The 23400-nt window shown below is 38.7% G+C and overlaps 1 protein-coding gene across 1 annotated transcript in view; it reads left to right on the forward strand.

Annotated features, from left to right (window-relative positions):
* Nucleotides 1-23400, forward strand: part of FCHO2 (FCH and mu domain containing endocytic adaptor 2) — a 126038-nt gene that overhangs the window by 44052 nt on the left and 58586 nt on the right. The window contains exons 6-8 of the mRNA XM_070357584.1: nt 163-267; nt 7585-7683; nt 8276-8372. Coding sequence (XP_070213685.1) covers nt 163-267; nt 7585-7683; nt 8276-8372 — 301 coding nt within the window. The remainder of the gene's footprint in view (nt 1-162; nt 268-7584; nt 7684-8275; nt 8373-23400) is intronic.

A 23400-nucleotide genomic window follows, 5' to 3' on the forward strand; every position in this document is an offset into this window, starting at 1 on the left:
CATAACAAAAACACTAATAAGAAAGACTTGAAAAAAGGTGTTAAAGTTAGTTTATGTCATCTTGAACTCAGCATAGGCCTCATCTCTTAAAATGAACTTTTTTTTTTTTTAAGGAAAGTAAAGTGATTTTGTGTAATTCTAAATGTTTTTGTTTTGTTACAGGCAGCTGTTAAATCTAAGAAAGCTACAGATACTTACAAACTCTATGTGGAAAAATATGCATTAGCAAAAGCAGATTTTGAACAGAAAATGACAGAAACAGCTCAGGTTGGTACTTTTAAGGCTTTAAATCTAAAATAGGATATTTGTATTTATTGTTTATAAATTACAGTAAGTTATATTAAATATATTTCTGATATAATTTTTTGTCATAAGATTTTTTTATATAGAAACTGTTAAAATACACAGTCTCAATATTTTAATAATGCTGTTTTAAAAATACACCTCTTATTTTGGAGATTGAAAATTATGGTCAGTCAGTAGTTATAATATCATAAGGGATTATTCAGATCAACTAGAAGAGAATGTTCTAAGAGAACATTGGAGAAAATGAGGACATTGGTAGATGATGAAGATTATGTATGGGTTTTAAAATTGACTTATACTTAAGTAGAAAACTGGAAATCACTCAGTGCTGAGGATGTAGTAGTTAATAAATAAAGCAATCAAGAATCCCTGCTCTCCATTTTAGTAAGGGAAAATATAAGATTTTAAAAAGTCTGTCTCCCATTAACTTGGGATAAATTATATTCAATTTGATATTCTTAAGGCCTTAATTACAGGGCTAGATTTAAGATGGGTGCCTTTTATGAATCATATCCAAAGCTTCTACCCTCATGTCTTGTTCTCTTGGTTTGTTTTTTTCCTTAACAGCTGTCATCATCTAACACCATGAATTTTATTTACTGTTTCAGACAGGATAGGATGGGTATGCTGTGATGACAGAGAATCCCCACAGATCTCAGTGGATTACAATAGCAAGTGCATGCTACTTGTCCATGATGAGTCAGCTCTTCACTCTGGCACTGAGACTGGTAGAGAAACCTCTTTTTAGAGCATTCTTAGTCATCGTGTCTGAGAGGACTAGAAATGTGGTGAAGCACACTAGCTTTGCTGCCCATATTTTTTATTGTCTGTCTTCCACCATTGAGTAAGTTCTGTGAGAGCAGAGACTGATTTGTGTGCTGCTATCTCCTCTGCATTTAAAACAGTTCCTAGCTCATGGTAGGCACTCTGTAGGTGTGAAGAAGGACTTTATGAATCTGCCTTTCTGGATTCTAGGGCGTCATCCTGCTTGGAGTGCTAAATGAGTCACGTCCCAGAAACAAAGGGTTTGCGTGCTTGTGTGTAGGCATAATGTACTCATCTTACCATGTTGCAGGCACTGCTAGATGCTAGATGTATACAGTATGTATGTAAATAAATTCTCTGTGCTTTATGTGGAGTATACAGTATAGAGGAGGGAGACAGTAAATATATGCTTAATTATAAAGTTACAGATTATTATAAATGTTACAAAGGAAAAGAACAGGCTTCCATGAGATCATGAGATAGAATTATAGAGATGACCTAATTTGGACTAGAGACTTCCTGGGTAGCTCAGCTGGTATAGAAAATACCTGCAAGGGAGATGAAGAGGAATGTGACTGAGAGACCATGGAAAAAAAAGAAAATACCTGCAATGCAGGAGACCCTGGTTTGATTCCTGGGTCAGGAAGATCCGCTGGAGAAAGGGTAGACTTCCCGTTCCAGTATTCTGGCCTGGAGAATTTCATGGACTGTATAGCCTGTGAGGTCAAAAGAGTCAGACATGACTGAGTGGCCTTCACTTAATTTGGATTAGGGAGTTAGGAAAGGCCTTTTTGGAGAACTAACATTTAAAATTGAGCCTTGAAGAATCGGTACAAGACAGTCTAGGGTATGTGTGTTCCAAGCATTGGGGACCATGGCTATGAAGGCCTAGGTGTATAAAAGAGCTCCACATTCTAGAAAGTAAAAATGCTTACTAAAACAGGAGAGATGGTGGTTAGAAATGAGATTAAAGAAATAGTCAAGGACCAGGCTCTAGTGAGGGCTTAGGTTTTCTTCTAAGAGCAGTTGGAAGGCACTGAAGAGCTGTATGCAGGGATACGACATGATATGATCTGCATTTTTAAAGCTAATTTTGACAGTTTCATAAAGAATGGATTATAGTGAGGCCAAAGGAGAATCATAGTCCAATTTGGAAGGTAGTATTGTAGTCCAGTGAGAAGGATAAGAGTCAGTGTGGTGGCCTTGGAAAATGAGAGAAGTGAATACATTTGGATGTGGCAGGGTTAGGGTGGATGGGAGAATTCTGAAGGAGTTCCAGGTCTCTTCCAGGTTTGACAGAGATGAATAGCAAAGTCTAGATGAAGAGCTGTTAGTTTGAGGGGTCGGAAGGGGATCTCCTGCATTGTAGGCTGATTCTTTATCCACTGAACCATCGGGGATTAATCCCTATATACTTAAGTGGAGAAAGCAAATGGCTGTTTTGGAGGCTCTAAGTAATCTGGACTGGACATAATGTTCACAGTCCCTTATTGACAATTCTGAATTCTCTGAACCCCCCCCCCCCCCGCTTTTTTTTTCTAGAATTCATTTGGCAGCAGAACTTGATTTGATCTGATGTGAGGCTATATATAGTCTCTTTATCCTACTTAGGCTGAATATAAATGTTTTCCTTTAGTGTTTGATAAACAGATGCCACTGCAGATCCTACTGGTAGTATAATGACATATATGATAACACGTTACCTTTATTTAAAAAAAATCCAAAATATTTAAATTCCCAAACACTTGGTCCCGAAAATTTTGAATAAAGAATTGGGCCTTTATAATATAGGGGCTTGGCAGTATACAAAACCATAATGACATGATCTTTGGATAGAGAGTGGGGAATTAAGCCAAACTCTGAGAGGTTCATCATTGTCAGTTTGGAAGAGGAAGAGATGCTGAAACCCAAGTAGGAGAAGCCAGAGAAGGAAGAAAACTGGAAAGTGTCATGTCCTGGCAGCTCAGAAGTGATAATGTTTCAGGAAGGGTTTAGTTGTGTTAAATGAGGCTCCAACTCCAGTGAGATAGAAAGTTACAATTTCTGTAGCAACTGTGGTGGTTGTGGACTCCAGCAAGTTCTGTTTTATCTTTTAAATCATTAGGAACACTCATGTATAAGGCAGTTATTGATTTATTTTCTATCGGAAAGATTAGTTTCTATCAGTGAAAATCTTGCCTTCAGTTATTTAATTTGAAAAAAGAGAAGTTAGAATTTGTTCAAGTCAGTGTTTTCGTTTGTATGTGTTACCTTATATAGAATCTCAGCACTTATTTTTCCCTTCCCTCTTGCTGCTTCCTCATTACATTTTTTTTTTCAGATTGGCATTTTAATTGTTTATCTTGCCAATCCCAAGATGGAATAATTAATTTGTTTGAGCAGATGTTTAGCCACGCTGCTTTTAAATAAAGGTGATGGTATGCGGTGCTAATACGTGTATGTTTTCTCTCGTGTTCACTCTTTCTCTCTCTCTCTCTAGCATGTACACACAACCATAGAACCGGTTAACTCTTGTTTCTTAATAGATAGTAGGCTTTATTTTGGGTTACTTAGAAGGGGAAAGAATTCTTTTGCTGCTTTGGTTTTTGTTCCAGGCCAAGCAGGTTGACCTAATCCTAATGGGAAAGGGGTCTGTCAGTCTAGCAGTAATGAGATTTTGGTGGCAGGACCACACCAGAGTGAGAAGAAATTGAGTCCTTGGGTGAAAGAACTTAGACTTTACTTGGAGTACTTGTGATGTAAATTTTTTCACTTGAGAATGTGTGCTCAGTCACTCGGTCGTGTCTGACTCCTTTGCAACCCCTTGGACTGTAGTCAGCCAGGTTTCTCTGTCCGTGGGATTTTCCAGGCAAGAATACGGGATGGGTTGCCATTTCCTCCTCCAGGGGATCTTCCCCATCCAGGGATTGAACCTGCATCTTCTGTGGCTCCTGCACTGGCAGGTGGGTTTTTTTGTTTGTTTTTTTACCACTGAGCCACCTGGGAAACCCTGAGTTAAGAATAAGCATGACTAAAATTGTGACTATGCTTATGCTTTTCACCACTATCAGTTTAACTTGAAACAGTAGGGAGATTTTGTTTACTTTGAACAGTAACATGGCTAGTACAAAGAATTTGAGATTTGTTTAATTAACACCCTCAGATTAAGTTTAGTATTAGAGTGCTTTTATATCTCTCTCTCTATCTATCTATCTATCTGTAGTGGTGGTGTTCAGTTGCTAAGTCATATCTGACCCTTTGTGACCCCATGGACCCCATGCAGCACGCCAGGCTTCCCTGTCCTTTACTATCTCCTGGGGTTTGCTCAAACTCATGTCCATTGAGTCAGTGATGCCATCCAACCATCTCATCATTTATTGTCCCCTTCTCCTGCTGCCTTCAATATTCTCAGCATCAGGGTCTTTTCCAGTGAGTTGGCTCTTCACATCAGCATCAGCCAAAATATTGGAGCTTCAGCTTCAGCATCAGTCCTTCCAGTGAATGTTCAGGGTTGATTTCGTTTAGGATTGACTGGTTTGATCTCCTTGCTGTCCAAGGGACTCTCTCGTCTTCTCCAACACCACAGTTCAAAAACATCAATTCTTTGGCGCTCAGCCTTCTTTATGATCCAACTCTCACATACATACATGACTACTGGAGAAACCATAGCTTTGACTATACAGACTTTTGTTGGCAAAGTGATGTCTCTGCTTTTTAATATGCTCTCTAGATTTGTTCGGAGAAGGCAACGGCAACCCATTCCAGTACTCTGCTTTTCTTCCAAGGAGCAAGTGTTGTTAAATTTCATGGCTGCAGTCACCATCCACAGTGATTTTGGAGCCCAAGAAAAGAAAATCTGTCACTGTTTCCACTTTTTCCTCATGTATTTGCCATGAAGTGATGGGACTGGATGCCACGATCCTAGGTTTTTGAATGTTGAGTTCATAGCCAGCTTTTTAACTCTGCTCTTTCTCCCTCATCAAGGGCTCTTTAGTTTTTCACTTTCTGCCATTAGAGTGCTATCATCCATCTGCATATCTGAGGTTTTTGATGTTTCTCCTGGCAGTCTTGATTCCAGCTTGTGATTCGTCCAGCCCAGTATTTCACCTGATGTACTCAGGCAGGGTGACAATATATAGCCTTGTCATATTCCTTTCCCAATTTTGAACCCAATTTTTGTTCATCTGTAGTGGCTGACAAAATTGTACTTTTTAAAAACGCTAATGTAACAATAATATGAGCCCAGTGAATTTGAATGCAAGGAAGAAAAATCTGTTCAGGAAAGTTTATTCATTTATATTCAAACACTTGATACTATATTCCTTTGCTAAATAACTTAATTTATTTAAGTCACTAATTTTGAGGAATTGTGATATTTAGCAATATCTTCCCACCAGAAATAAAGCATAATTTCAAAATTGCAGCTAAATCATGCTTTTGGGTTCTGTTTGTCTTCACGCTTCAAGATATTTCTCACTTATTAAGGATCTGACTTAGGTTTGGTGTTTCAAAAGAGAAAGAAGGTGCATAGTTTTCTTGGTATTAGGAATCATCCATATGAAATTAGTGGCCATTTGACCAGTCTTTTCCTGGATTTGAGACTACCTTTCTGTGGGAAAACATCTTGTTCATCAAATTGCCAAATATTAAGCTAAGGGTGAATTCTTATAATAGAAACATAAAGTAGAATCATGTTCTGGCTGACTGTTCCTCAGTTCTTAAGAATAATTCAGGATCTTGCAGTTTTGGTATTCTTATTGGACTTGGTCAGAATTAGCCAAAACAAGTTCTGTATTTTAACTCTGTCATTCCTCACGAATAAAATTGGTAAGTTTTTGGACTGTTGTTACATTACTGCCAAAATTGTAATTTCACCATTATTGATTTTTTTTGAAGTTCATACCCTTTATACAAATACGGATATGATTATTTGGCTTAGAGATTCTGATGCATGCTGAAGGAAACTGAACATTTAATATGGGGTGAGGGAATTTAATTTGATAAACTAGGGAAAAATAGCAAACATCTAGGCCTGCTCCTTAGACCTGATATAATTTGCCAAGAAAGAGGGTAGTCAGGTTTGGCAGTGGAAATGACAGATGTATTTTTTCTTTTTTTATTTGAAAATGACTAGTTCAGCATTTCCCAAATCCTGTTTTGAAGAAAATTATTGTGAGATATTAATAGATACTCAGAGAGGAAGAGAAGGGTTGTATGGTTAAATTTGGAAGACACAGGGTTAAGCAGAGTAAAATAAGCTTTGTTACTTTAGTATTTCTCAGTTTTTAATATATTTTTACTTTAATATATCTTTACTTCAGTTTTTAATATATTTCTTATGAAGTGAAGTATAGCACTGGTTTTCTTCCCGGGAAGTAAAGACCACAATAACGTGGAATTTTTTTCCCAGCAATATTCTTACCTCTTTCTAGCCCATTTCCTGAATAGTGCTGGGGGATCTGTGTGTTTTGTAATTTGAAAACATTCCCCAGGTCATCTGAATCATCCCTGCCTTCAGTTGAGAACTGCTGAGATAGAGTATACACACACGTTTTCACAGATTTCTTAAACCATAGATTACCTCTTTTGGAGAGTACATATTAACATTTTAAGAATTAGACATTTTGAAAGTCGCTGGGCTAGATTGTAAAGTCTTAAGAAGTAAACTGTAGTTTTAGCTCTGCCAGCTAGTTGTTTTTCAGTTTTTTTAAATACTTCTCCTTTTGGTTTTTTGACACTATTCTCTTCTGGGTCTCCTCCTAATTTTCTGACCCTGATTATAAATTTTAATTTGTGGTATCTTCTAATACTGAAAAAATTCATATTTGCCTGTGAAATGGCACAACAAAAAGTTAACTTTTTCTGATGTTATATTTCAGTATCTAGAAGCATAGTTCAGTTCAGTCGCTGAGTTGTGTCCAACTCTTTGTGACCCCATGGACTGCAGTACGCCAGGCCTCCCTGTCCAACACAGACTCCTGGAGCTTACTCAAGCTCGTGTCCATTGAGCCATCCAACCATCTCATCCTCTGTCGTCCCTTTCTCCTCCTGCCTTCAATCATTCCCAGTATCAGGGTCTTTTCAAATGAGTCAGTTTTTCCCAACAGGTAGCCAAAGTATTGGACACCAACTTCAACATCAGTCCTTCTGATGACTATTTAGGACTCATTTCCTTTAGGATGGACTGGTTGGATCCTTGCAGTCCAAGGGACTCTCAAGAGTGTATGTTTAAAAAAAAAAAAAAGAGTCTTCTCCAACACCATAGTTCAAAAACATCAATTCTTCGGCACTCAGCTTTCTTTACTGTCCAACTCTCGCATCCATTTATGACTATTGGAAAAACCAAAGCTTTGACTAGATGGATTTCATTGGCAAAGCAACATCTCTGCTTTTTAAAGCATTGTTAAATTTTATATAATAATGGTAACTTGTTAAATTTGGTTAGCTGTATTAAGATGACTTCGAAAAATTTGTTTTAATTTCAGAATATATCTGTGTGTGTGTAATTTTTTTTTTTATATATTTGCTCCCCAGAAATTTCAGGATATTGAACAAACTCACCTCATTCACATAAAAGAAATTATAGGATCCTTGTCAAATGCTATTAAGGAAATTCATCTGCAAATAGGCCAGGTAAGTTTTCACTTTTAGTAAACTGATTCATGAGAATTTCATGTTCTCTTATGACTTTAAAAATCCAAATTCATTGCGTGGTACTGAATTATTTCAGATGAAGACTATATAAAGACTATATATTTACATGTATTAAATATGAAATAACCTGGAGTTTATAATCCTATCAAGGATGATAATTTAATTTTAAAAATTAACTTTGCTCAGTCTCTTTACATTAAAAGTCTGCTGTTAACAATTTTTGAATATTTCTTTTTAAAGTTTTATTTTAAAATTTAGAATAGCAACTTTAGTAAGTTATAGAATTTATACTTAGAAATTTTCCAAAAATATAAAAGTGGTTTAATGATGATATTTAGGGTGCATTGAAATATAACAGAGAAAGATGAAGTCTTTGTTACTAAAATTCTAATACTATTTTCATTGCTTTATGAGTTTTATTTCTTATAAGACTGATGTCTCTAAAACACTCAGATATAAACATGTTACTGCACTGACTTCTATTTTAATTGTTTTGTGAAAATTTTGTCTGAAATACAGTAAGAATATTTATGGAAAATGAAAAAAACTTATCTTTATTTCATTTTAACAGGTCCATGAAGAATTTATAAATAACATGGCCAATACTACAGTTGAAAGCTTGATACAAAAATTTGCTGAGTCAAAAGGCACTGGGAAGGAAAGACCTGGTAAGATGACAGACTCTGCAAAGAGGCATATTCATATTTCCCATTCAGTAACAAGTGTGTTTGCCTTTAAATTCCAAAATTGCAAAATGGAGCTTGGGAGATACCTAAAAATCTGTGTGAAACCTCAGATGTCATTTACTTTGCGTCAGATGGTACATTAGGTTTTTGTTTTGACCTTCAGTATTAATAATTAAGTACTACCTAAAATGGTTATCACGGGCTTCCCTGGTGGCTCACACAGTACAGAATCTGTCTGCAATGCAACAGACATGGATTTGATCCCTGGGTCAGGAAGATGCCCTGGAGAAGGGAATGGCAACCCACTGCAGTTTTCTTGCCTGGAGAATTCCATGGACAGAGGAGTCTGGCAGGCTGTAGTCCATGGGGTCGCAAAGAGTCAGACACGATTGAGCAACTAACACTTACTTACTAAAGTGGTTATCATACTTTACTAAATGAATATATTAAAGTTTATATTTTCATAAGTGTAGTTAGCAACAGAAGGCCATTTTATAAGACAAAGAGTGGAAGAGAATATTGAGCCCTCAGAGCATTGAAGACAGTGGAGAACCTTTCTTAAAATTTAGTAAGAATTTAAATTTTCTTTCCTCATTCATATATGTATTCAATGTTTTTATCGAGTGAGTATAGGAATCCTCTTTCCTATTTTATGAAGAGATGACTATAGGTTTCCTTAATCTCACTTTTAATATACATTTTATATCAGATATCATAAGCAGCATTCTCTTACCTACTCAGCATACTTACAGTCTTCTATTTAATAGATTTCTTGAATCTATTTATTATACTTACAGTCTTCTAGATTTTTAAAATCATTTATTCCATATTCTTTCAAGATACTTGTTTTCATTCCACAGGTAAAAAGTATTCAGTTCTCAGTGGACTGAAGTTAAAATCTAGTTTAGAATTCAGGAAAATGAATAAGTGATTTGAGAAGTCTGAGCCATTTTTCTTTAGTTCACAATACTAAGTTTAAAACCTAAATCATCTTCACTTCCTTTTCCCACATTTTGTTAAGTTTTACATTGTATTGATTCAGTTTCTTCAGTATTTTTCCCTTCAGGCTTTCCTCCTTATATCATTGAATGCAGCAGGAGGTTTCTAAATACAGGCACAGTAAAGATTTCTCTAGTCTGTCTTATATTGTATAGCATATTAATGCTTTGGCTGTATAATTATGAACTTAATAACTGCCTTACTCATAAATCGCTGTCTTTTCATTATCAGTTCAGTCGCTCAGTCGTGTCCGTCTCTCTGCGACCCCATGGACTGCAGCACACCAGGCCTCCCTGTCTATCACCAACTCCTGGAGTTTACCCAAACTCATGTCCGTTGAGTTGATGATGCCATCCAACCATCTCATCCTCTGTCATCCCCTTCTCCCCTTCTCCATCTTCAATCTTTCCCAGCATCAGGGTCTTTTCCAATGAGTCAGTTCTCCGTATCAGGTGCCCAAAGTAATGGAGTTTCAGCTTCAGCATCAGTCCTTCCAATGAACACTCACGACTGATCTTCTTTAGAATGAACTGGTTGGATCTCCTTGCAGTCCAAGGGACTCTCAAGAGTCTTCTCCCAACACCACAGTTCAAAAGCATCAATTCTTCGGTGCTCAGCTTTCTTTACTGTCCAACTCTCACATCCGTTCATGACTACTGGAAAAACCATAGCCTTGACTAGACGAACCTTTGTTAGCAAATTAATGTCTCTGCTTTTTAATATGCTGTCTATGTTGATCATAACTTTCCTTCCAAGGAGTAGGCGTCTTTTAATTTCATGGCTGCAGTCACCATCTGCAGTGATTTTGGAGTCCCCCCCGCAAAATAAAGTCTGCCACTGTTTCCACTGTTTCTCCATGTATTTGCCATGAAGTGATGGGACCGGATGCCATGATCTTAGTTTTCTGAATGTTGAGTTTTAAGCCAACTTTTTCACTCTCTTCTTTCATTTTCATGAAGAGGCTCTTTAGTTCTTCTTCACTTTCTGCCATAAGGGTGGTATCATCTGCATATATGGGGTTATTGGTATTTTTGCTGGCAATCTTGATTCCAGCTTGTGCTTCATCCAGCCTAGCTTTTCTCATGATGCACTCTGCATTTCTCCTTTATAGAGAGAATGAACTTTAGATTCTGGACTTAGATTCAAAGTCTTTCAGGATCTGCCCTTGCCCAGTCTTTAGTGTTACTTTCCATTACTTCTTTTCTGTCATCCTCCACTGCAGCCAACCTGAACTGCTTGCTGTTTCCTATTCATACTCCCTTTGTGCCCTTGGTACCTTAGTTATGTTCATGTGTACTCTAGAAAATGCTATATCCCCTCATTTGCCTGCACCATCGTTGTTGTCTAACTTAGATTTTAGTAATTGTGCTTTTGTGAAGAAAGGTTCTGTATTTGATTCATCTGTTTATCTTCATTATGTGTAAATAGTACATTTTTGCTCAGTGAATGAACAGATGGACATATATGGTAAGGTTAGGATGTTAAAGAGGTTGGAATGGTTGAAGATACTGGAATGGATGGAATGCTGTTAAAAAAGTCTTGGTAAAGAAATAGTAAATAGTTATGGCTAAAAGTTTAATGAGTACTTATTTGTACCAGGTACTGTGTCAACTGCTTTGCAGGCAAAGCTTGGTCTTCAGGAACTCTTTGAAGTAGGTACTTTTATTCCCATTTTACAGATGATGGAAATATTGAGAGGTTAAGTTATTTGCCCAAACTAAGTACATGGCAGAATACTGGGATTAAATTTCAGAATCCTTGACCTCAAGGCCCATGCTTTGGAGGAATGAGAATTGAACTGCTTAAGTTGACATATGTAGAAAGAATGAGAATGCTGAGATATATAACTATAGAGTAGTGTGAAACCCTAAAATTTATTGTAAAGATTGGATGATTGGATGGCATCACCAACTGGATGGACATGAGTTTGAGTAAACTCCGGGAATTGGTGATGGAGAGAGAGGCCTGGCGTGCTGCAGTCCATGGGGTCGCAAAGAGTCGGACACGACTGAGTGACTGAACTGAACTGAAGACGAGTTATGAGAGGTAAAAACAAAGAATTTTTATATAGATCATTTAGAAATATTGATAGAATAAAAGCAAATGTGTATTGGCTGACTGAAAATGCCTTAGAACTGAGTGAGGCTGGTAGATTGTATCATTATCAGTATCCTTTTTGTGACACTATTTTGTAGTTTTGCAAAATGTTATTTCAGGAAACTGGGCCAAGTGTACAGGGAATCTTGTTGTATTTCTTTCCTTTTTCCTTTTTTATGCTGCAGCTAAGTCACTTCAGTTGTATCCGACTCTGTGCGACCCCATAGACGGAAGCCCACCAGGCTCCCCCGTCCCTGGGATTCTCCAGGCAAGAACACTGGAGTGGGTTGCCATTTCCTTCTCCAGTGCATGGAAGTGAAAAGTGAAAGTGAAGTCGCTCAGTCGTGTCCGACTCTAGCGACCCCATGGACTGCAGCCCACCAGGCTCCTCTGTCCACGGGATTTTCCAGGCAAAAGTACTGGAGTGGGGTGCCATTTCCTTCTCCAAGACATGAAAGTGAAAAGTGAAAGTGAAGTCGCTCGGTCATTCCTTTTTTATAAAACTGTGTAAATCTACAGTTACCTCATTAAGTTCAGTTACTTGCTTATCTGTGGTATAGCACAGTACTTAACCCTGTAGTTTGTGATCTCTACTTTACTACTCGTGAGATGTAAGCCTCAAAGTCTTCATCTATAAAGTGAGGATAATAATAGTACCTACCTTGTGGGGTTTTGTGAGGTTCACCTGAGATAATGTAACATTTATTGAGTACTTAGTGTTATTTTCCCCAAATTAATACATACTCGATTAATAGATAGGTACTATGGGATATTGCTTATTTATAAATTTAAATGTATTTGCCTCAAGATATACAAAGACATGGAGCAAATTTCTGTGACTAACTGGTAAGAGGGAGGCCAAGATTGGTGACGACATGGGCTTTCCTAGAATTACTTAACCCAGAATTAGGTGACAGTTTTAGGATGACTGTTGACATCATGTATATAGGTGACTGATTTTCAAGATAAATGATCCTAGAACTAATTTAGGGGAAAGAAAAGGCGTGAGTAGGGGTGGAATGGAAAGGTTGAATACTACTTCTCTAGTTGACTTGCTGTGGGCAACAAGTTACGCCTCTTTCATACATTTTGCACTATCTGTGGGCACTAGAGGGAGCTCATTTCAGTAATGGAAATTTTGTGTGTCTCAGAAAATAATACATGTGATTGTAAGAAATTACTGGATTTAAAGAATTTTGTTTTGTAAGAAATACACTTCCTTCAATTGTGTATACTAGGGCTTCCCTGGGAGCTCAGCAGTAAAGAATCTGCCTGCAGTGCAGGAGATGAGGGTTTGATTCCTGGGTTGGGAAGATCCCCTCAAGTAGAAAATGGCAACCCACTGCAGTATTCTTGCTTCAGAAATCCCATGGACAGAGGAGCTTGGCAAACTGTGGTCCAGGGGGTTGCAGAGTCAAAACACACACACACACAAGCACTCTCTGTCTCTCTCTCTCTTTCTCTCTCTCACACACACTCTCTCTCTCTCTCTCTCTCTCTCTCTCACACACACACACACACACACACATATGTCCCTCACACACACATACACACAAACACAGACGCACACTGCTGGTAACGTTTTTTTCTCTTTTGTAAGGGCTCCCTCTGGTGGATGAGTTCTTCTGTGAACTGGTTTTAGTCCAATGGGACACAATTTTAAAAGAAAGCAAGAGGCTGACTTCTTTAGAAACTTTGCATAAACTGAAAGTTAAACTATTTGTCTTACACTGAAAAATGAGTATTTTTTTCTGTAGTCAGTTATCTGTTGAAAGATGTAACCTCTAGCTCTATGTCTCCAATTTTCCTGTGTAAATCACACTTTGAGAGCATTAAATTTTCTCACTATTCATTGAGACTATTTTATATATAACATAAATATACATATATAATAATCTATATTTAGTAAATATATATTCCATTCAGTTCAGTTGCTCAGTCGTATCCGACTCTTTGCTACCCCATGGACTGCAGCACACCAGGCCTCCCTGTCCATCACCAACTCCCGGAGTTTACTCAAATTCATGTCCATTGATTCAGTGATGTCATCCAACCATCTCATCCTCTGTCGTCCCCTTCTCTTCCCACCTTCAGTCTTTCCCAACATCAGGGTCTTTTCCAGTGAGCCAGTTCTTCACATCAGGTGGCCAAAGTATTGGAGTTTCAGCTTCAACATCAGTCCTTCTAATGAATGTTCAGGACTGATTTCCTTTAGGATGAAAGGAAAGGAGAAAAGGAAAGATATACCCATTTAAATGCAGAATTCCAAAAAATAGCAAGGAGAGATAAGAATGCCTTCCTCAGGGATCAGTGCAAAGAAACAGAGGAAAACAATAGAATGGGAAAGACTAGAGATCTCTTCAAGAAAATTGGAGATACCAAGGGAACATTTCATGCAAAGATGGGCTCAATAAAGGATAGAAATGGTATGGACCTAATAGAAGCAGAAGATATTAAGAAGAGGTGGCAAGAATATACAAAAGAACTATTCAAAAAAGATCTTCACGACCCAGATAATCACAATGGTGTGATCACTCACCTAGAGCCTGACATCCTGGAATGTGAAGTCAAGAGGGCCTTAGAAAGCATCACTACGAACAAAGCTAGTGGAGGTGATGGAATTCCAGTTGAGCTATTCCAAATCCTGAAAGATGATGCTGTGAAAGTGCTGCAGTCAATGTGCCAGCAAATTTGGAAAACTCAGCAGTGGCCACAGGACTGGAAAAGCTCAGTTTTCATTCCAATCCCAAAGAAAGGCAATGCCAAAGAATGCTCAAACTACCGCACAATTGCACTCATCTCACACGCTAGTAAAGTAATGCTCAAAATTCTCCAAGCCAGGCTTCAGCAATACGTGAACCGTGAACTTCCTGATGTTCAAGCTGGTTTTAGAAAAGGCAGAGGAACCAGAGATCAAATTGCCAACATTGGTTGGATTATCAAAAAAGCAAGAGAGTTTCAGAAAAACATCTATTTCCGCTTAATTGACTATGCCAAAGCCTTTGACTGTGTGGATCACAACAAACATATATATTAAGATTAAATATACATATATAGAAATAAATGTATTTTATGATATGTAGTATCATTTTTGTCAATACTTTTTTATTGAGTTATAATTGACAGATACCATTGTATTAGCTTTAAGGTATGCAACATAATGATAAATGTATATATTGCAAATGATTGCCAGAGTAAGTTTAGTTAACATCTATTCCCATGCATAGTTAAATTGTTTTTCTTGTGATAAGAACTTTTAAGGACTACAGTTGGCCCTCTCTGTTTGAGGATTCCACATCCATGGACATGGAGGGCTGACTGCATTAGGCCTTATAAGGGACTTGAGCATCTTCAGAATTTGGTATCTGCAGGGATCCTAGAACCAGTCGCCTTCAGATACTGAGGGATGACTGTACTCTCTTAGCAGCTTTCAAATACATACTATGTTGTGCATTATGTCTGTAGGCTTATTTTGTCCTATAACTGGAAGTTTGTATGTTTTGACCACTTTCACCCATTTTACCCAGTGGGTTTCCCCCTCACCCAATCTGTATCTGTCAGTTCAGTTTTATTTTTTAGGTTCCACATGTAAGTGAGATCATAGAGTATTTGTCTTTCTCTGACTTATTTAACTTAGCATAATGCCTTCAGGTTCCATCTGTGTTGTCACAAAGACAGGATTTTCTTCTTTTTATGGCTGACTATTTTGTGTGTGTAGATATATATATATGTGTGTGTGTGTGTGTGTATGTGTGTGTAGATATATATATATTTTTTTTTTCTTGATCCATTCATCTGTCAGTAGAGACTTAGGTTTGTTTCCATGTCTTTGCTCTTATAAATAGTGCCACACTGAACATGGGGCTTCCCTGGTAACTGCTCAGATGGTAAAGAAACCGCCTGCAACGCGGAAGACCTGGGTTCGATCCCTGGGTTGGAAAGATCCCCCAGAAAAGGGCATGGCAACCTGCTCCAGTACTCTTGCCTGGAGAATCCCCATGAACAGAGGAGCCTGGTGGGCTACAGTCCATGGGGTCGCAAAGAGTCGGACACAACCGAGCGACTAAGCACATACATACACTGACCATGAGAGTGCAGCCTCTTTTTTTTTCGGTAGTGGTTTAATTGTCTTCTGATAAATATGGAGAAGTGGAATTGCTAGATCATATAGTAAGTAGTTCTATTTTTAATTTTTTGAGGAACTTCCATACTGTTTTTGTCATTACTTTTTAAATGTTGTACTGCCTGGCTTTTCTGGAATTTGAGTTACCCTGAGCAGATGCTTTGGATGTCAAAGCACTGTGTCTGAAAGAATCGTGAATAAACAGGTGTTTTCTAATTGTGAATGGCTTACTATGTTCTAATGACATTGTCTTAGTATTTCTACTCATCCTCATATATTTTAGTTGCAGCTAAAATTAAGATTAAAATCTGTATTTTTAAAATTTCCTGTTTTACAGTCATTCTGCTAATTTCACTCTGTGCTGTTTATAATTCATAAAATCTAAGCGAGTTTCCATTTATAAGAAATAAAAGGATAGATAACTTAAGTAAAAAGTTGGTAAACCAGGTCTAATATGTTTAAATAAAAGATTTTGTTGCAAAGCTTATCTATATATTCATTATATAATAATATAGGTTTATGGCTTCCATCTGAGGACATCCAGAGAGAAGGAAATGGCAACCCACTCCAGTATTCTTGCCTGGAGAATCCCAGGGACAGAGGAGCCTGGTGGGCTGCCCTCTCTGGGGTCACACAGAGCTGGACACGATTGAAGCAACTTAGCAGCAGCAGCAGAGACTATATATTGTGTTTATAGTTACAAATAGAAAAAGCCCCAGAAAGGTAGGCATAAAACCAGCCACCAAGAAAAAAGGAAAAATGAGATTCTTGTAGTCAGATCACCTACATGTGAAATTGATTAGTTTAGATTTTTAGAATTTTTCAGCTTCTAATTTTAGATATATTATTTTAAATATAGGGTATAGATAATAGAATATTATTTTAAATATAGTTGAAAAAAAATCTAGTGATCGTCTTTCTAGGCTCCTCAATGATTTGGAGTAATGCCAAACCTATAAATTAACCTTCTTCCACAAAGTTTTTTTTTTGTTGTTTTTTTTTAATTTGGAGAAGCATTGAAACGCTTCTGTAGAAAGCAAAATTAAAATTAGCTGATAAAACCAGAGCCCCACAAACCACACCAGATTTTCTGTGATTACTTCCTTTTTCTAATTGATAGTAAATGGGAATGATCAGAGAAAGAGAAAAGAATGGATGATGATTAGTGAAGAGGATAATAAGATTTGCACAAATCAGAGAGTGAAAGAGGAGAACTTCCAGAAAGGCTTTTCTTTGTGCAGAGTACACCTCTACCTCTGGATAGGGCAATGGCAGCCCCCTCCAGTACTCTTGCCTGGAAAATCCCATGGACGGAGGAGCCTGGTAGGCTATGGTGCCCTACTTACCTAGGACAGAGGCAGAGGAGTCTGCCCTGTGGGATGCGTGTGCCTCCTGATAATGGTTATCTCCTGAGCCAGATTTAGCTTTGCCTCTTATTTTGAGGCCCACAAAGAATGAATGTGGGGTGGGGAGAACATGTATTTTGTGATACATAAAATTATAAAATTCAGGTGTTGGTGTCCATGAAAGTTTTTTGAAACCAGTCACACTTGTCTGCTGTGACCCATGTCTTATCTGCTCTCACACTTTGGTAGCCAAGGTCACTAGTTGTGACAGACTTTATGACCTACAATGTCTAAAACACTTATTATCTTGACTTTTTATAGAAAATCTTTGCCCAACTTTGGAGAATGTACTTTTTTGATGTAGATGGTAGCAAGCTTGATAATACATTAGAATTGTATAACTTATAACAATACTAATTTTTTTTTTCTAAAAGTTGATTCTGCTGTTCTTGGATTCAGAAATCATTTAATCTGATACCTTACACCAACTACATCTGTGGTCATATCACAGCACAGTACCTGATCATCATCATCATAATCCTGAATTGTGAAGTAAAGATTAAACTGTTTTGAGCAGACTTTAAGGAAAACTTAGTTCTTTAATTTGAAATAACCATTAAAAATATTCACTGTATGTGCATGCTCAGTTGCGCCCAGCTCTTCACGACCCCATGGACTGTAGCCTGCCAGGCTCTTCTGTCCATGGAATTCTTCAGGCAAGAACACTGGAATGGGTAGCTATTCCCTTTTCCAGTTGATCTTCCCAACCCAGGGATTGAACCCAGGTCTCCTGCATTGCAGGGAGGTTCTTTACTGTCTGAGCCACCAGGGAGGCCTATTCAATGTATAAACACTGATCCAAAAAAAAAAAGTAAAAAAAGAAAAAAAACTAAAGGAAGCTCGTTACAATTTTTACATGTGCATCAGAATAAAGACAGGGTTTTAGTTCCTTTTGCAGTATGTAAAAGAAGTTAAATCAACTTGACCTTAAAAGGAAGTTTATGGAAAAGAAACTGAGGTACCCCAAGGATTCAAAATCAGGAATATAGCCAGGCTACAGAAGGAAACCCAAACCAGTAGAAATACTAGGTATTATTTTTCCTTTACTAAGTCTCTGCATTCTACTGCTTTTTTTTTTTCTTTGCAGAATGGCTTTCTTTGCTTCTCCGGGTACATTATGTAAGGTGATCTCTTAGTAAATTCTAGATATTTTCACTTGTCCTTTAATTGCATCCATAGCTCAGAATTAACCCAGGTTTTTGTCCTTTTTCTTGACCAGAAAGAACCTGGTCTAGGTAATCTTGGGTTGGGGTGATCTTCTTTCTCGTTCAGTCAGTTCTCACTAGGTATTACTAGTGGCTGCTGTTCTACTTGTGAACAGTGGGAAATTCCCAGAGAAGAGAGATTATAGCAAGCAGAGTGTTAGTTCCTAAAGGTTTTATTAGGATCCCAGAAAGTGAAAACATGACTTAGTCGAGGGAATGGAAGCAATGTCAGATTTTGGACATAGGGGGAGATTATGTTTCAGTGCCAAGATGCTGTGTTGGAGAACTTGGTGAAAATTTAGATTTTACAGTGACTGAAATTCTGTGGTTAAAACCTGTTCTTTTTATTTGAGATCAAGGTTCCTAAATTAGCTTCATCACAGCTTCTCAAGCCTTGGCTACCTGTGAGAATCATTTGTTGAAAATATTTTCCTTTTCCTTTTTATTTCTTTCTCTCTCTTAAAAAAATGTACAGACATTGTACTATCCCAGAAATTTTGATGTCATTGGTGAAGGGTGGGTCCTTGGTAACACTATATTTTAAAACTTATTCGATTCCAACATGCAGCCATTGTTGAGAAATTGTAGCATTACATCCCTGGATGCTTGTCATAAATGCAGACGCTCAAGCCCTACCCAAGACCTACTGAATTAGAATCCAAATTTTAGTAAGATCGGTGGGCAGTTTGTGGTGCTTCCCTGGTGACTCTGGTTCAGTGGTCAAGAATCCACCTGCCCATGCAGAAGCCACAGGAGAAGTGAGTTCAGTCCCTAGGTTTGGCATATCACTTGGAGAAGGAAATGGCAACCCACTCTAGTATTCTTGCCAGGATACTCATGTGGACAGAGGAGCCTGGTGGGCTACAGTCTATGGAGTCCCTAAAGATTAAATGACTGAGCATGCACGCAGGCAGTTTGTGCAGTAAAATGGGAGAAACACTGTCTAGACTTACTGAATATCTGACAGTGGACCCAGGGAATCCTTGGGACTATCATTCTCAAAGTGTGATCCTAGGACCTACTGCATCACCTGGGAATTTGTTTAAAATGCAAATTCCTGAGCACCAACCTAGATCTTCTGTAGAGAACACTCTGCAGATAGGCCCCAACAATTTGTGGTTTAACAAGCCCTCCTGGTGCTTCTAATACAGGAAGCATTGCATTAGGAGAGTCAGAGGCAACTAGGACTTGGATTGAGGGAATTGTCTCTATAAACCTTTATTAAAAGAAATACTCCTGAAATGAAGTAGTATTGATGTTTGCAACTTTATTTTCTAATGGTTTAGTGGGTGGGGGAAAAATGTGTCTCTGAGTATGTGTAGAATAGTTCAGTCACTCATTCGTGTCCAACTCTGTGACCCTGTGGACTGCAGCACGCTAGGTTTCCCTGTCCATCACCAACGCCCGGAGCTTGCTCAAACTCATGTCCATCGAGTCGGTGATGCCATCCAATGATCATCCTCTGCCTCCCCTTCTCCTCCTCTCCTATGAGTCAGTTCTTCGCATCAGGTGGCCAGAATATTGGAGTTTCAGCTTCTGCATCAGTTCTTCCAATGAATATTCAGGGTTGATTTCTGTTAGGATTGACTGGTTTGATCTCCTTGCTGTCCAAGGGACTCTCTAGAGTCTTCTCCAACACCACAGTTCAAAAGCATCAATTCTTTGGTGCTCAGCTTTCTTTATAGTCCAACTCTCACATCCATACATGACTACTGGAAAAGCCATAGCTTTGACTAGATGGACCTTTGTCAGTAAAGTAATGTCTCTGCTTTTTAAATATCTTTCTAGGTTGGTCATAGCTTTACTTCCAAGGAGCAAGTGTCTTTTAATTTCATGGCTGCAGTCACCATCTGCAGTGATTTTGGAGCCCAAGAAAATAAAGTCTCACTGTTTTCATTGTTTCCCCATCTATTTGCCATGAAGTGATGGGATGATGGGACTGGATACCATGATCTTAGTTTTCTGAATGCTGAGCTTTAAGACAACTTTTTCACTCTCTTTCACTTTCATCAAGAGGCTCTTTAGTTCCTCTTCACTTTCTGCCATAAGGGTGGTGTCATCTGCGTATCTGAGGTTATTGATATTTCTCCCAGCAATCTTGATTCCAGCTTGTGCTTCATCCAGCCTGACATTTCTCATGATGTACTCTGCATAGAAGTTAAATAAGCATGGTGACAATATACAGCCTTGACATACTCCTTTCCCAATTTTGAACCAGTCTGTTCCACGTCTGGTTCTAATTGTTGCTTCTTGACCTGCATACAGATTTCTAAGGAGGCAAGTAAGGTGGTCTGTTTTTCCCATCTCTCTAAGAATTTTCCACAGTTTGTTGTAATCCACATGGTCAAAGGCTTTGGTGTTGTCAATAAAGCAGAAGTAGATGTTTTTTTGGAACTCTCTTGCTTTTCTGATGATCCAGCGGATGTTGTCAATTTGATCTGATTCCTCTGCCTTTTCTAAATCCAGCTTGATCATCTGGAAGTTCACAGTTCATGTACTGTTGAAGCCTGGCTTGGAGAATTTTAAGCATTACTTTGCTAGCGTGTGAGATGAGTGCAATTGTATGGTAGTTTGAGCATTCTTTGGCATTGCCTTTCTTTGGGATTGGAATGAGAACTGACCTTTTCCAGTCCTGTGGTCACTGCTGAGTTTTCCAAATTTGCTGGCATATTGAGTGCAACACTTTCAGAACATCATTTTTTAGGATTTGTACCCCCACTAGTTTTGTTTGTAGTAATGCTTCCTAAGGCCCACTTTATTTCGCACTCCAGGATGTCTGGTTCTAGATGAGTGATCACACCATCATGATTATCTGGGTCATGAAGATCTTTTTTGTATAGTTCTGTGTATTTTTGCCACCTTGTCTTAATATCTTCTGCTTCTGTAGGCCCATACCGTTTCTGTCCTTTATTGTGCCCATCTTTGCATGAAATGTTCCCTTGGTATCTCTGATTTTCTTGAAGAGATTTCTACTCTTTCCTATTCTGTTGTTTTCCTCTGTTTCTTTGCATTGATCACTGAGGAAGGCTTTCGTATGTCTCCTTGCTGTTCATTGGAACTCAGCATTCAGATAGTATATCTTTCCTTTTCTCTTTTGCCCTTAGCTTCTCTTCTTTTCTCAGGTGTTTGTAAGGCCTCCCCAGACAGCCATTTTGGCTTTTTGCATTTCTTTTTCCTGGGGATGGTCTTGATCATTGTCTCCTGTACAGTGTCATAACCTCTCCGTCCGTAGTTCATCAGGCACTCTATCAAATCTAATACCTTGAGTCTGTTTGTCACTTTCACTGTATAATCATAAGGGATTTGATTCAGGTGATACCTGAGTAGTCTAGTGGTTTTCCCTACTTTTCTTCAAATTAAGTCTGAATTTTGCAATAAGGAGTTCATGAGTGGAGCCATAGTCAGCTCCCAGTCTTGTTTTTACTGACTCTATATAGCTCCATCTTTGGCTGCAAAGAATAAAATCAGTCTGATTTCGGTGTTGACCATCTGGTGATGTCCATGTGTAGAGTCTTCTCTTGTGTTGTTGGAAGAGGGTGTTTTCTATGACCAGTGTGTTCTCTTTGCAAAACTCTGTTAGCCATTGCCCTGCTTGCTTCATTTTGTACTCCAAGGCCAAATTTGCCTGTTACTCCAGGTATCTCTTGACTTCTTACCTTTGCATTCTAGTCCCCTGTGATGCTGCTGCTGCTAAGTCACTTCAGTCATGTCCAACTCTGTGGGACCCCATGGACTGCAGCCTACCAGCCTCCTCCATCCATGGGATTTTCCAGGCAAGAGTACTGGAGTGGGGTGCCATTGCCTTCTCTGCCCCTATGATGAAAAGGCCACTTTTTTTGGTGTTAGTTCTAGAAGGTCTATAAGTCTTCATAGAACCATTCTTCTTCAGCATTAGTGGTTGGGGCATAGACCTGGATTACTATGATATTGAATGGTTTGTCTTAGAAACGAACAGAGATCACTCTGTCATTTTTGAGATTGCACCCAAGTACTGCATTTTGGACTATTGTTGAGATGAGGGCTACTCCATCTCTTCTAAGGGATTGTTGCCTGTAGTAGTAGATATAATAGTCATCTGAGTTAAATTCACCCATTCCAATCCATTTTAATTTGCTGATTACTAAAATGTTGACGTTCACTCTTGCCATCTCCTGTTTGACCACTTCCAATTTACCTTGATTCGTGGACCTAACATTCCAGGTTCCTATGCAGTATTGCTCTTTACAGCATCAGACCTTGCTTCCATCACCAGCCACATCCACAACTGGAAGTTGTTTTTGCTTTGGCTCTATCTCTTCATTCTTTCTGGAGTTATTTCTCCACTGATCTCCAGTAGTATATTGGGCACCTACCAGCCTGGGGATTTACTCTTTTAGTGTCCTATCTTTTTGCCTTTTCATGGGGTTCTGAAGGCAAGAGTACTGAAGTTGTTTCCTGTTCCCTTCGCCAGTGGGCCACGTTATGTCAGAACTCTCCACCGTGACCCGTCCATCTTGGGTGGCCCTACACGGCATGGCTCATAGTTTCATTGAGTTAGACAAGGCTGTGGTCCATGTGTTCCATTTGATTAGCTTTCTGTGATTGTGGTTTTCATTCTGTCTGCCCTCTGATGGCTAAGGATAAGAGGCTTATGGAAGCTCCTGATGGGAGAGACTGACTATAGGGGAAACTGGGTCTTGTTCTGATAGACAGGGCCATGCTCAGTAAATCTTTAATCCAATTTTCCATTGATTGGGAGGGCTGTGTTCCCTCCCTGTTGTTTGAGCTAAGGCCAAACTATGGTAGGGGTAGTGAAGATAGTGGTGACCTCCTTCGAAAGGACTTGTGCACACACTGTTGTATTCAGTGCCCCTGACCCTGCAGCAGACCCCTGTCGATCCACCTCCACCAGAGACTCCTGGACACTCCCAGGAAGTCTGGGTCAGTCTCTTGTGGGGACACTTTTCCTTTCTCCTGTTTCCTGGTGTGCACAAGGTTTTGTTTGTGCCCCCCAAGAGTCTGTTTCCCCAGTCCTGTGTAAGTTCTGTAATCAAATCCCACTGGCCTCCAAAGTCAAATTCCCTGAGGGTTCTAAGTCCCTTTGCCAGCTCCTTAGATTGGGAAATCTGTTGTGCGTCCTAGAACTGTATAAGCAGTGTGAGAATTTCTTTGGTATAATTGTTCTGCAGTTTGTGGGTCAT

This window comes from Bos mutus, chromosome 20 (assembly GCF_027580195.1).
Source record: "Bos mutus isolate GX-2022 chromosome 20, NWIPB_WYAK_1.1, whole genome shotgun sequence".
In the NCBI taxonomy this organism is placed as follows: Eukaryota; Metazoa; Chordata; class Mammalia; order Artiodactyla; family Bovidae; genus Bos; species Bos mutus.